At 39.8% G+C, this 13,421-nt stretch overlaps 3 protein-coding genes across 3 annotated transcripts; 2 read left to right on the top strand and 1 right to left on the bottom strand.

Annotated features, from left to right (window-relative positions):
• Window positions 1-36: 36 nt before the first annotated feature.
• On the bottom strand, window positions 37-2,476 carry mrpl43 (mitochondrial ribosomal protein L43). Its single transcript, XM_026915480.3, has 3 exons — window positions 2,185-2,476; window positions 759-865; window positions 37-615 (listed from the first exon to the last, which is right to left on the bottom strand). The coding sequence occupies exons 1-3, from the start codon at window positions 2,313-2,315 to the stop codon at window positions 407-409; spliced, it is 447 nt and encodes a 148-aa protein (XP_026771281.1). The 5' UTR covers window positions 2,316-2,476; the 3' UTR covers window positions 37-406.
• A 737-nt stretch (window positions 2,477-3,213) lies between these two features.
• twnk (twinkle mtDNA helicase) lies at window positions 3,214-7,173 on the top strand. The gene is made up of 5 exons (XM_026914519.3): window positions 3,214-4,573; window positions 4,662-4,902; window positions 5,100-5,207; window positions 5,356-5,497; window positions 6,015-7,173. The coding sequence occupies exons 1-5, from the start codon at window positions 3,214-3,216 to the stop codon at window positions 6,366-6,368; spliced, it is 2,205 nt and encodes a 734-aa protein (XP_026770320.2). The 3' UTR covers window positions 6,369-7,173.
• Window positions 7,174-7,797: 624 nt separating this feature from the next.
• On the top strand, window positions 7,798-10,909 carry galk1 (galactokinase 1). Its single transcript, XM_026914685.3, has 8 exons — window positions 7,798-8,180; window positions 8,499-8,688; window positions 9,013-9,132; window positions 9,351-9,486; window positions 9,613-9,794; window positions 9,911-10,061; window positions 10,378-10,540; window positions 10,622-10,909. The coding sequence occupies exons 1-8, from the start codon at window positions 8,013-8,015 to the stop codon at window positions 10,706-10,708; spliced, it is 1,197 nt and encodes a 398-aa protein (XP_026770486.3). The 5' UTR covers window positions 7,798-8,012; the 3' UTR covers window positions 10,709-10,909.
• Window positions 10,910-13,421: the final 2,512 nt, after the last annotated feature.

The following is a 13,421-nucleotide window of genomic DNA, read 5'->3' as shown; positions in this document are numbered from 1 at the left end:
TAAGCATGCAATGTACAATATTAATAGCGTGCTCTAATATCCAATGTTTCTTTTCCAATATATCCAATAAATTAATTTTCTACAGTGACCATATGTTTTTTTTTTATTATTTGTTGCTCCACAACATCATGTCAGAACACAATCCACGCAACACAATGCTCAGATCTGCATCCCAGGATGCCACATTTTGAGATTGCCAAGAACAGGCTGATAGTGGAGTTAATCAGCCTATAATCAGTGCTCAATAAACAGCCAATATTGAATAGAGTCTTTTATCCTAATTTTATGCAAGCAAAACTTTCTCCACAATATACCGAAATCAGTCTAGGTGTTATATTCACTTGGTAATTCATAAGATGTCAAAACAGTCAGTGTAGCGTAAATAGAAATCGATGGTGACAAGTCGTCATTTGGCCTGTGGACCGATTGGTTTTGTGCTGGGTGGCCGGTTGGTGAACGGATGCCACTGGCCTTGGATACTCGGGCTGTCTGTGTGGAAAGGCTTTCGGATGCGGATGATGTCCAGGCCAGACTGGTTGGCCATTTTAGTAATCAGCTCTGCAATCTCTTGTGACGTTTTATTGGTGACGAGCTCTTTCTTCACATTACCATTGACTGTGTGGACACAACAGAAGAGGTCATTTAGCCTTCTGCACATTACTTATTATTTTTTCCAAAATTATAGCACATTGATGCCAGTAATATAAAACTTCACATAAAGGGTTCATTTTAATAAGTCAAAATTAAAGCCTACTTACGATATTCAGCAACTATTTTGGGAATTCTGCATGACTGGGGAGAGACGTAGACGACAATTCCTGGGTTCTTTTTGGCAAAGTCAACCACACCATCCTCAATGAACTCCCTGTCAGAAAAACATACGAACATTTTGTGCGTACTCTGCAAATACCACAAAGGCTGCAATGACTTTCAGTATTTACACTTTATTAGGCAAACCCACCTTGTATTTACACTCACTGGCCATTTTATCAGGTAAATCTACAACTTTATAGGTATATAGTTTGTGACTGTAGCCTACTCGTTGCTATACACAATTGATCAGCCCCTCTCTACCTCCTATTCGGGCAGAGGATCACACTCAGCACAGCAGCGACACTGGCATGGTATCTGCATGATAATAAGTGTCACAAGTAAAAGCGTATCAGATGCAGCAGCATATTCACTGCATATTCTTATTGACTTTATTAAGTTGCTGGTGCAACTTGTAGATATGTAAAATGTCAGAGTTTTTTCCATGTACATTTAGTGTTAGCCATCCTCTAGTGAAATTGGGGTCCAGGGTCCATAACAAGGGGGTCCTTGATTTCTTAAACTGTGTTGTAGTAGTTACACAATCCACCATTATCAAAATTCTTATATTTACTGTTGAATTATGAGCATATTTGAATAGTCATTTGAACTGAATGGGTTTAACCCAAACCTCAATTACAACTGTGTTCTGTCAGTTGAAAGAAGTAAAATAAAATGCTCTACGGCTCTAATAAATAGCCAAAATAGTATTGTACATATTTAAATAATAAGCCTAATCTTTGAATAGGTTGATTTTCATAAAAATGAATCTGTACTGAGGGGGACTGATTTTTATTTATTTTTTTTGTCAGTTGAAAGGGTCATTTTCTGCTCAAGGTTTGGGAATCCTTGGTCTAGCCCTTCATCAGCGTCAATATCTGACCACATCACCTCTGCTGACTAGATATTTTTTGGTTGGTTAATGATTTATAAATGACATTTACAGTCAATAACTGTTATACCCGCAACATGCATCTATACTGTAGGCTAGGGCTGCACGATACTGAAGAAAGATGCAATATTTGATCATTTGTTAAATAATGTGACATGCGATATGCGGTACGACAGTGTCTAAAATTTATTTAAATTTTATATATGTATACTGAAAATGACATAACCAACATACATGTTTCATGTTCCTTTGAAGAGAAGGAAGCATTCTCTGCTATCTGCGGCACCCTAAAACTTTTTGTAACCTTTAGAAGTATAAAAATCATTCAGTTATCGCGATATTTCCATTTGCGATATTTCGATAATTTCGATATATTGTGCAGCCCTACTGTAGGCTTACTTAATACAACAGTGAGCATAGATACAGGGTAGGATGATCTCAACACACTGGTAACATCACTCTGTCTGTCTTTAATCACTTACCTGACCCCTAAAGAACTCTGTCCGTTTTTAGAGAAAATAAGAGACACGCGTTTCAGCTGACACACGTACCGACCCACTCCGTTCTGCAGAACGCTTTGTAAAAAACGACTAGGAGTCCCTCGCGCAGTCATGACCACTTCCGGAGTCTGCTAAAACATTCACAGAACCAGAGGAAAACACTTCATTTGCAAGGAACTAACATAAATTTGATCTATACAGTAAAACTCGTTTTAAGGACACCGTCAACAGACGCATGCGCACTACCAGAGTACCGGTTCGACGGTTATTGTCACCCGGGTAGAAATCGCACCAGAGCCGTAAAAATCTCGTATTTCTAAAATTTCTAAAATGAGTTTTTAATTAATGTGTAAAAACAAAGTAACACTATATATAACATATTTATGTTTCAGAACGAATATATTTATATTAAATTCAACAAGAGTAATTAAACATTTCATAACAGGAATCCTAACGCCTTGGCGCCGTTTCACACGGACTTATTTTGGAAGATGAGCACCAAGGTCGTAAGGAGACGCCACTTTTTGCCCACCCGTATTCCGACAAAATTCAGCCTTCTGCGCTAGGATTGGCTAACAGTTCATTTACAGAATTATTTCACCCAATAAGCCGTACGAAACACGACCCACTAGCCAATCGTACCAAGGGAGGCTGGGTTTGTGTGAATATGGGTGGGAACCGTATTAATTTCTGCAGCGCGTGGCTGCATAGTGTTTGGCGCGTGCCGTGCTGTACAGTATTTTAGTGTTGTCATTCCAGTATTTACAAAGTTATAAGGTATTTAATGCTGTTTAATAGGAATTTGCGTTTTCGTTTCTGACTTGTTTTTATAACCTGTATCTTTCAGTAAGTGTGGAGGAATTTACTGGCCAGCTAAATGGCCGAGCAGCAGGATGCACAGGTACTGTTAGCTATCTGTTAGCACTGAATCATGCTTGTGTTGTTTATCATGCAAAAAAGCAGTTCCTCCATTATTTCTGTTGCAAATCCGCTATCGTGAAGTAGCAGTAAATGTGGGCGAGGCATTTCCTGAGGAAGACAGCCTGCCTCTTACAAGGGCTGCCTCTTGGACTTCACCATCGTCCGGTCCTGAGATACATCACCTGTGTTCATGTGCACAGCTCCCTGTTGCGGTATCCTGGCTGCCGACCTTCTTGGTGTCACCTCCATGGAGAATCCAAACCTACAGCGTTCTTTAATCCCTGCAGAACATTAAAAAGAGATGCAAAGTCTTCAATAGACGTTCCTGACCACCCCATTACAGTGACAGACATCAGGCAGTATCTGCGGTCTAAGGGAATTCCCTTTCACGATGGCTATAGCTGCTTACATGCTAGCAGTATTTTTGTAGAGCCAAAATCACAAATACAAGAAGGAGCTAGGAAAGACAGCTACACAATGTTCATTGACAAAATGACTGGGCAGTTTCTCTGTAAGGAGACTCTAGTAGAAGGAAGCTGGGAAGACCTGCAGGACTGTCTGGAGGTGATGCAGAAAGAGGGACAAACCTCAATCAACCCGGATGTTTTGTTGAGCTACTCGGAGAGCGTGGAGGAACAGGGACAGAGGGAGATGGAACTGAAGGAGGTGCACAGGATTTGGAGCAGCTCTGTGATGTTCTCAGATCTCCCCGAAGAGGAATTGCAGCTCATCAAAACTATGTTCCAGATCAGTAAGCTCAACAACACAACTCTGAAGAAGTTTGGGGTGAGATTCTTTAAGCCAACTAAAAGTCTTGTGTTTCCCTGGTTTAGTGGGCGAGACTTGAGCCTCCGTGGAATAAAACTGCTGTCTGCTGCCACTAAGAATGATGGTCAAGTGGTGTATACAGAAGCTAGTATTCCTAAATTATCCAACTACTACAACCTCTTTGGCCTTCCCTTAGTAGGACGGAAGGAAACGGAGATGGTACTCACAGGAAGTGAGATTGACAGTATGGCGGTTAGTCAGGCTACTGGCCTGCCTGCCTTGGCCTTGCCACGGGGAGTCAGTTGTCTGCCCCCGGTACTTCTTCCTTACCTGGAGCAGTTCAGAAAGGTCACACTGTGGCTGGGTGGGGATATGCGTGCTTGGGAGGCTTCAAAAATCTTCTCAAAGAAACTGGGATTGAAGCGCTGTTCTCTTGTGCGGCCAGGAGAATTTCAGCCATGTCCTAATGAGGCGCTGGTGCAAGGCAGGAACCTTGCACGTATTGTTAAGGCCTCCATCCCTGCTGCCCACAAGTCTATAGTGTCCTTTAAGCAGCTCAGGGATGACGTCTTTGGAGAGCTAGCCAACGTAGAGCAGGTGGCAGGAATAAAGTGGACCCGGTTTCCTGAGCTCAGTCGAATCCTAAAGGGTCATCGGAAGGGGGAGCTAACGGTATTCACAGGTATGGCATAATTACAGTTGTAATTGGTATACAACAATATGCTGTGTAATTAACTACTTAATATGATTTTTTTGTTAAATATTTGCAGGTCCCACTGGCAGTGGGAAGACCACCTTCATCAGTGAGTATGCTCTTGACCTGTGTATGCAGGGAGTGAACACACTGTGGGGCAGCTTTGAGATCAAGAATGTACGTTTAGCCAAAATCATCCTGACCCAGTTCGCTATGCAGAGACTGGAGGAAAACTTGGAGCAGTACGACTACTGGGCTGACAAGTTTGAGGAGCTTCCACTCTACTTTATGACCTTCCATGGACAACAGAATATAAAGTAAGTCAATATTTTATCCAATTCGAAGGATCAAAAAGTTTCCTAGAACATTAAAAGAACTGGCGTAGTCACTAGAGCGTTGCACAGAAAGCTGCTCTTTTCAGTGATGTCCAAAATAGAGCTGCACTAGTTTAGACATGTGACATGAATCTGACCTGAATTCTGACATTTCACTTCTAATCTAATTCTGTCTATAGGACAGTGCTTGACACCATGCAGCATGCTGTTTACCTCTACGACATCAGTCACGTGATCATCGACAACCTGCAGTTTATGATGGGGCAGGAGAACCTGTCTGTGGACAAGTGAGACAAATCAGTGAATCTCTTTATGCATATATTCTGTGTGATAAAATGTATAATAAACTGTTTTTGATTTTAGTAGGCAATATTAAAGCCATGACCTGTGCTTTAAGACAGTTTGTGATAGTGGGGTAATTTGTTCCTTTACCAGGTTTGCAGTACAGGACAACATTATTGGAGCTTTAAGAAAATTTGCAACAAACAGCAGCTGTCATGTGACCCTGATCATCCATCCTAGAAAAGAGGAAGATGACAAAGAACTTCAGACAGCATCCATTTTTGGCACCGCTAAGGTTAGTACATTAGTATGAATGTCCATTATACTACAGGGTATTAGTATTAGTACTACACCATATTTCTGTGTTAATGAGTGTTTCGGAGATATTATTTACACAACCATTATATCAGGTACAACTACCATATAGGTGCATCTTGTGGGTATATAATTAATGATGGTAGCCCATCTGTTGCTATGCACAATTTGTCAGTCTCCTTTAACCTCATCAGTAAAAAGGGACCTTCAAAGACCTCTGCTGAACAGACATTGTATAGGGTGTGGACAATTCTCAGCACAGCAGTGACACTGACACAGCACAGACAAAGTGTCCATAGCAACAGATGGACTGCAATTAGTAAACATATACCTACAAAAGTCACTTAAAGGCTTTCCTGTTACATAAGGTAGATGTACCACTGAAAGTATATACATATATAACACATTCGTACATCAATTAAAATCTTTGCTTGTAAACATTATGTGCATAGACATGATGCTTGTCGATATGTAATTGTTACTTTTTCTACCCACAGGCCAGTCAGGAGGCTGACAATGTGCTTATCCTTCAGGAGAAAAAGCTTGTTACTTGTCCCGGACGCAGATCCCTGCAGGTGGCCAAGAATCGCTTCGATGGGGATGTGGGAATTTTCCCTCTGGAGTTCAACAAGTCTTCACTTACTTTCTCTGCCCCAGTCAAGAGCAAGCAAAAACTACGCAAGGTCAAAGGGGACAAGACTGAGAATTCAGAAATTGAAGTCAAGGAGAAAATTGAGAAAATCTCAAAGTCTGTAAAAGAACCTAAAATCCCAAAGACACTTAAGGAGCCATCAACCAGCAATAATGAAATGAATGGAGACGGAAGAAGCAATAGTAAAGGGGCTGGTTGACTGTTCAGAGAAAGTGAATGTTGCAACACAACTCGGTATTTTTGAGCTCAGCTGTCAGACAAAATGCCAGCAGGTGTAACTACAGGACATCTGGTGAATGTTTATCAAATAGTAAACAGTGAATTGTAATCGCTCGAGATGGAAGGTTAGAAAGGAATTTGGATGTATTGAATCAGATAATAATCTCCCATTAATGGATCGATGTTCATAATGAGCTAGGAAGGTTGTTGCCAATTTAATGGCGAAATCTTAAAGCACACCAGCTTTTCAAACAGTATGTAACCCTAATCACTGATGAGTATGTGCCTAAGGACAGAGACCATGACTTTTTTTGCACTCCTCTTGCAATATCCTCTGCATAAATCAACCGTCACTGTTAAGGATAAACGTTCAAGTCCGCTATGATCTCAGTATCAGAGATAGGAGTATTGACTGAGGTCTGAGTTGAGACCGACATCCTACACGAGCCTTTGCAAAACACAGATGTGAAGGTGACATGCATTAATATAAGCTGTGTTTGCAAAATTACAATATAAAATGTGTCAGTGAATCAGATTGAAAATCTGATCTGATACCAGTCTAACATTTCAGGCTTGTATCGGCCACAATACTTATATTCGGTATCAGATCAGTGCTAAAACATTCACTAAGGTATTTACCTTAATTTTTTGTTAAATGCATCTAATTATAGATGCAAGTAATATTGAAATATGGTTTTATATGGAAAGTCAGAAGTATTAAGATACGAATTGTGACTTCTTTTCTATAGTTTATTTACTAATAAAAAGTATTTTTTTTATGTGTATGTTTGTCTTTTGAGTCAGTTTCTATTTAAAATCAGCTCAGTTATTTTAAAGCCACATAAAGAGAGTAATTCTTTTGGAGTGTGTGTGTGTGAATAGACACAGCATTCTTCGTCTTATATGCCAAGAAAATGTGAAAACACATTTCTAAAGTTCAGGTCTAATCATTGGATTATTATTCTCTCTACTGTGGCATATTTGTTGAACAACTCCTACATCTTATTTAAGTAAAATGAAATAAGATGAAAAAAAGTGCAATGCAATGTAAGTATTAAGCAAAATGAAATGAAAAGTACAGAAGTTCCTTAAAACAATCATTATCTACTAAGCAAAGCTTACATGCTTTTCTTCAAAAATACTTTCTCCAATAACTGCTTTTTGAAGGACTTTCCTTCTGATCTTGTCCCTGTTTTTAATTCAGAGGAAGTAAACACTCTTACCTGCTGCACTGATCATAATTCATCATCGTCTTTGAGATTATTTTATTTATGTAACAATGACAAATAAATACATAATATATTAAAATGAAATACATAGTGCTTTTAAGCAGCGTTCTTTAGTTTCGGGGAAGTGAACGCGGCTTTTTGTTTGTTTATGGAACATCACGTGATCTTTCTGTACCAATCACTGAAATACAGGAAGTAATGACTCTGCTGGTGCGCGTGATCGTATCCTCATTCAAAAGTGACTGTCAGACTTCTGACGTGGCTCAATGCAGATGTATTTATGTGGTTAAATCCTTGTTAATTGTAACTCTTGGCTTTCTCTAAGTTGTTAACAAGTTCGTTTTGGGCTTGAGTTTGTCGTTGTAACGAAGTGCAGCTGGGTAAGTGACTACATCATGACCGGAAGGAATCCAGTGGAGGATGTCGCGGCTTTAGTGGCGGAGGCGCGTCGTGTTTATCGCGATAACTTCGGTGAAGATCCTCATGTGGCGGTCTGCGCCCCGGGTCGCGTCAATTTAATCGGAGAGCACACCGATTATAATCAAGGATTTGTTCTGCCAATGGTGATGTCAAACTGCCAGCAGTGTTGTTTTAGTACAAGGCTAGAAAAGCTGTACAATGTACTAGTGGTGTCACTATAATATTTGTTCTAAATAATAATGAGTCAGTTGTCACTCAAGCCAATCACACCAGTATTTCAGTATCATGAATAAAACCATGCTTTTGGGCAGTATGCATGTAACCAGTACCAATACAGGTTCTCCAGACAAAGTATATTAAGTATAATGCATTTAAAATACTTGAATTGTTACTGCCTTATTTAGCTATAATAATGTCAGGATCTTCTATCTAATCTTAAATAGTTTTCAAAATGATCACAGGCTTTGCACCTGGCGACAGTTATGGTGGGCAGCAGCACCTCTGGCCACAGCTGTTCTGTTGTAACCATTGCAGAATCTGCAGATGAGCCAAAGAGAGTGGACTTTAATCTACCAACAGACAGTGCACCTCTGACAGGAGGACAGCCTGCCTGGGCCAATTATGTTAAAGGTGTGGTGCAACACTACAGAGGTATGCTTACAGTTTCTTCAGTGTTTTGATAAACTCCACTGTGAAGGTGTAGCTAATTTGACATCAAACAATGCAAAAGCAATCATGCAGCAAGGAATTCTTGAGGCATAATTCACTGATTTTTGTTGTCGATGCCTTTATTATCTCATCTTCAACACCTGCATCACAGTTTCTACATAATTTCATATTTATAAAAGTTTGTGACTAACAGATTAAATCCGAACATGCAAGCCTGCATTTCCTGACAAAAAGTCAAGCCCTCTGTAGGAAGAGATGGATTGCAAAACTAACAGAAGCTAATCATGTGATTGGGTTTGTGCACAGCTCAGCCCCTGCCTGCATTTAAAGCTGTAATAGCCAGCAGTGTGCCACTGGGGGGTGGACTGTCCAGCTCAGCTTCACTTGAAGTGGCAGTGTACACCTTCCTCCAGCAGCTGTGTCCTGGTGAGAAGAAATTACATGCGATTGATTTGTGACAGCACACGCCAGTCATTAGCCTAAAGTTGATATGCATGATATGATATGCATGATATGATATACATGTAGAGTTTCATTCAGTGACACCAGCTAAGTGAGAGGGTTTCTGATTGAGTGTAATGCAGATGAGAGCTTAGCTGCTTGAAGAGTGATTAATGCAAAAACAATTGTGTCTTCTCCAACAGATGATGGGGATAAGGTAGCAAAGGCGCTAGCATGCCAGAAGGCAGAGCATACTCATGCTGGAGTACCCTGTGGTATTATGGACCAGTTTATTTCAGTGCTAGGCAAAGAGGGCCATGCGTTGCTTATTGACTGCAGGTAGATTGTCCAGATCCTATTCTCTCTGTCAGTCAAAACAGCAAAATAGGCAGTATTCAGTATATGTGGTAGCATTTGGATCCCAGTGGTATTTTTGGTAAATGCACTGTTTGTGATCCGTCTCAGATCATTGGAGGCCACTGCTGTTCCCCTGGCTGATCCTGGTCTGGTCATCCTTATCACAAATTCCAATGTGAAGCATGCACTGACAGGAAGTGAGTATCCCAGCAGACGAAAACAGTGTGAGGAGGCAGCAGCCATTATGGGCAAGAGCAGTCTAAGAGATGCTACATTGAAAGATCTGGAGGGTAAGACTTATTGAGAATGCCAGAGAAGCATATATTTTCTCAACCAGCCTGGTTTCGGTCGACTGTGTAGCCCTGCAATTTCAGATAAAGTTATCCATCCATTTGCCCATTTATAGATGCCAAAGACCGATTGGACAGTGTAACGTACAGACGAGTACGTCATGTGATTGAAGAGATTGAGCGTACAGCAAAGGCAGCTGAGGCTCTTAAAAGAGGAGATTATCAAGAGTTTGGAAAGCTAATGGTGGAGAGCCACAATTCCCTCAGGTAATATAGCAATACCATTACATACAGAAAACGTCTAACTGCAAAACAGTGAATATGAATTCAACTTACAAACATGACCATTCTGTTTTAAGCAATACAGAAGGTTGTCCTCTGATATTTAATAGTTTAATCAATAAATAAATTTCCTTTCATAATTATAACAAGTCACATTTCCATTTGGTGGAAAAAAAATAGTTTAAATATTTTTAAACTTCAGAGTAAATGTCGAACAAAGTATATTTGAAGTAATGGCTAAACTGTCAAGTCTGCTACTCGACAGCATTGTTTGAATTAAAATAATCATGTCTCCTGCCAGAGACCTTTATGAGGTGAGCTGTCCAGAGCTGGATGTGCTGGTAACTGCAGCAATGGAGGTTGATGGAGTCTTTGGGAGTCGGATGACAGGTGGAGGGTTTGGTGGATGTACAGTTTCACTGGTTCAGTCTGATGCCATTGAGAGAACTATGAAGCACATAAAGGTATATGAAAATTTAGATTGCGTTTACAATATGACCCTGTCTTGTTTTTAATTGACATTCTATTTTTCCTTTCCTTAACAGGAGAGATATAGTGGCTGCCCAACTTTTTACATAAGCATCCCATCAGACGGAGCTCGGGTCCTCAGTGTGTTTAAGGAGAATCAATAATGAAGTCAGTTTGGCATTTCAACAGTTAAACAAACTGTAATTATGAATTAATTCCATCTTAATCAGTGGTAAATATTTAAAAAATAAATAATAATTAAAAAAAATTCTAATTGTAAACTTTTTTCAGTTTCCCAATAAAAGAGAAAAGAGTGTGCATTTTTAAATGTTTTTTAAATAGAGGAATGTTTTTCCCATCATGTATTGAATGTGTACCGTCAATGACCTATTCACCCATCATAATTAGGGATGCATTTCAGCCAGATACTGTGCTCATTTACTCGTGCATGTAAATATGCCCTGATACCAACATCCAATACTGGGCAATACTATGTGAGGTAAGCCTAGTGCGCGCTGTCACACCAATGAAAGGACAAAACGAAATGACAGTGAGCTGGATGTACACTATATGGCCAAAAGTTTGTGGACATCTGACCATCACACCCATATGTGGGCCTTCCCCAAACTGTTGCCACAATGTTGGAGGCACATTGTCTAGAATATCTTTGTATGCTGTAGCCCAGACCTGTTCTAGCATGACAATGTCCCTGTGCACAAAGCAAGGTCCATGAAGACACGGCTTGCCAAGGTTGGATTGGAAGAACTCAAGTGGCCTCCACAGAGCCCTGACTTCAACCCCACTGAGCATCTTTGGGATTAAACAGAACTCTGTGCCCCAGGCCTCATTGCCTGACATCAGTGTCTGACCTCAATAATGCTTGTGGCTGAATGGACACGTCCACACAGCCACGCTCCAAAATCTAATAGAAAGCCTTTCCAGAAGAGCAGAGGTTATTATAACAGCAAAGGGGGGACTAAATCTGGAGTGGGAAGTTCAACAAGCACACATGGGTGTAATGGTCACGTGTCCACAAACTTTTGTCCATGTAGTGTATTTCACAATTCAGACAAAGCAAAGCAGACTGCAAACTGCTCTGCAAAAATATAAAGAGGAGAAACTACAGAATCTTCCAACAATACAAATAACCTGATAAAAAGACTTGAACATAAAACTCACACAGAAGCAACCAATGCTGTGGGCTAACAAGAAGACACATATTCACACACATTTATACCTAGGTGCAATTTATCTTAACCAATCCATCTACTGGGATGGTTTTGGGGGGGTGGGAGGAAACCAGAGAACCCAGAGGAATCTCCAAACAGACAATCAGAATTGAACCTGGGACCCTGGGGCTGTGAGGCGGTGATGCACTTCCCTCAAGGATATATTATTTTCCTATAACAGCATGGTCTGTCCTATGTTATTCCTTACATATTCGTTCAGAAGGTGGAGTGTCCTTAAGAGGAAAAATTATGCATTATGGGGACATTGATCCTCTTTCATGCATTCTTTTGTAGAACAAGCATACTGAAACAAGTTCATGAAAAAAGAGGGGAAAAACCTTATTAGTTGGTTGTAAAATCTTTTAAAGGGAAACCTAATCTGTTCATTAATAGGAACATCAGGTGGCATTTTGGAAATGTATGGGCATCGAAAGTATTAAAGACTACAGTGGTGGTAATATAGCAGGAGATAACTGAAACAGAAATACTTTCCACTAAGTCAAAAAAAACACCAAATGGAGACTTTTGTTCCTCGCTTGCAAGTTTATTCATTCTTGCCTTCTCTCTGACACGTATTTCTTCCCTTTTGGCCACTGTTGTTTTTCCTATAGCCTGGCTGTCCTACATATGTACTATTCCATCAGAGAAATACTGGCCCAGCATCAAAAGTTGGATTATACATAACTATATTATTGTCCTGTGATCATTAGGCGGTATATAATGCTTTTATTATATTTATTTGGTTGCATTTGTATTTGAGAACCACAGCAGTAATCATCTTATTAATATCACTTCTAAAGTTGTGTGCTAAATCACTGTATTATTAAATAAACGTTTTATTGACAATTGCTGTAGGTGCAGTTAAACAGCTTAAAAATCTAATCAAGTCTCTGTGGTAAATGCACATTAACACCATTTTCAATGCATTATATACAATATAGGCTTTGACCACAAGGTGGAGGCAGAAACACAAAACAAACTGGTTGGCTGAGGATTGGGCTATAGGCACAGTCTTTTAGGCTATTTCACAAACAAATTATTTAATATTTTTGCTCAGCCACTGGTTCCCCTTCACCCAAACTATCCTGTAAAAGCTGAAGCAGATATGCTACAGAAACATAAAGACACATGACTGCAAGGTAACCCTCATATGGCCCAAGTGGTCATTTTCTAAGAGCAGATGTTCAGGAATTACAATCCTTTCATTTTCTCCCCTGTGCAATTTAATGTAGATTCAAAATGACATACAGCAAACATTCATTTTTAAAAATTTCTCCACAATTTCTCCAAAAATATTCTCTAAGAATTTCAAACAAGCCCAACTTCCTGGCTAATTAATGATTCAGAAGATCTAAAGAACTTTTCATAGGCCAGGCATGCATTGGATGATTGATTAGGGTCAGGTGACTTAACTCTGAACTTCACAGAGAAACCACAGAGGGAATTTTCTAGGAGAAAGGCCAATTTACTAGCCCTAGAAAGATAAATTTAATTTAAACTTAACTAATTATATTGTTACATTAAACTGGCTGTCATAATCCCAAAACTTTGAACATCCCATGGAGCTCCATTAATTCCATTATTTAAAAATAGAAACACTATGGCTTAGCTATGAATAGAGGAGAAATCAGACAATCCATGATGGAGT

This window comes from Pangasianodon hypophthalmus, chromosome 12 (genome assembly GCF_027358585.1).
Source record: "Pangasianodon hypophthalmus isolate fPanHyp1 chromosome 12, fPanHyp1.pri, whole genome shotgun sequence".
NCBI classification, from domain to species: domain Eukaryota; kingdom Metazoa; phylum Chordata; class Actinopteri; order Siluriformes; family Pangasiidae; genus Pangasianodon; species Pangasianodon hypophthalmus.
The sequence above is the reverse complement of the archived record's forward strand: the minus strand, read 5'-3'. Positions and strand labels throughout refer to the sequence as shown.

Bases quoted from the DNA above. Each gene is read 5' to 3' on its own strand.
- galk1 (XM_026914685.3), top strand. From the start codon at position 8,013: ATGACCGGAAGGAATCCAGTGGAGGATGTCGCGGCTTTAGTGGCGGAG. The intron at 10,062-10,377 runs GTAATATAGCAA...GTCTCCTGCCAG, and splicing joins GAGAGCCACAATTCCCTCAG to AGACCTTTATGAGGTGAGCT. The intron at 10,541-10,621 runs GTATATGAAAAT...TTTCCTTAACAG, and splicing joins GAACTATGAAGCACATAAAG to GAGAGATATAGTGGCTGCCC.
- mrpl43 (XM_026915480.3), bottom strand. From the start codon at position 2,315: ATGACTGCGCGAGGGACTCCTAGTCGTTTTTTACAAAGCGTTCTGCAG. The intron at 866-2,184 runs GTAAGTGATTAA...TTTTTCTGACAG, and splicing joins CAGAGTTCTTTAGGGGTCAG to GGAGTTCATTGAGGATGGTG. The intron at 616-758 runs GTAAGTAGGCTT...GTGTCCACACAG, and splicing joins CAAAATAGTTGCTGAATATC to TCAATGGTAATGTGAAGAAA.
- twnk (XM_026914519.3), top strand. From the start codon at position 3,214: ATGTGGGCGAGGCATTTCCTGAGGAAGACAGCCTGCCTCTTACAAGGG. The intron at 4,903-5,099 runs GTAAGTCAATAT...TTCTGTCTATAG, and splicing joins CATGGACAACAGAATATAAA to GACAGTGCTTGACACCATGC. The intron at 5,208-5,355 runs GTGAGACAAATC...TTCCTTTACCAG, and splicing joins GAGAACCTGTCTGTGGACAA to GTTTGCAGTACAGGACAACA.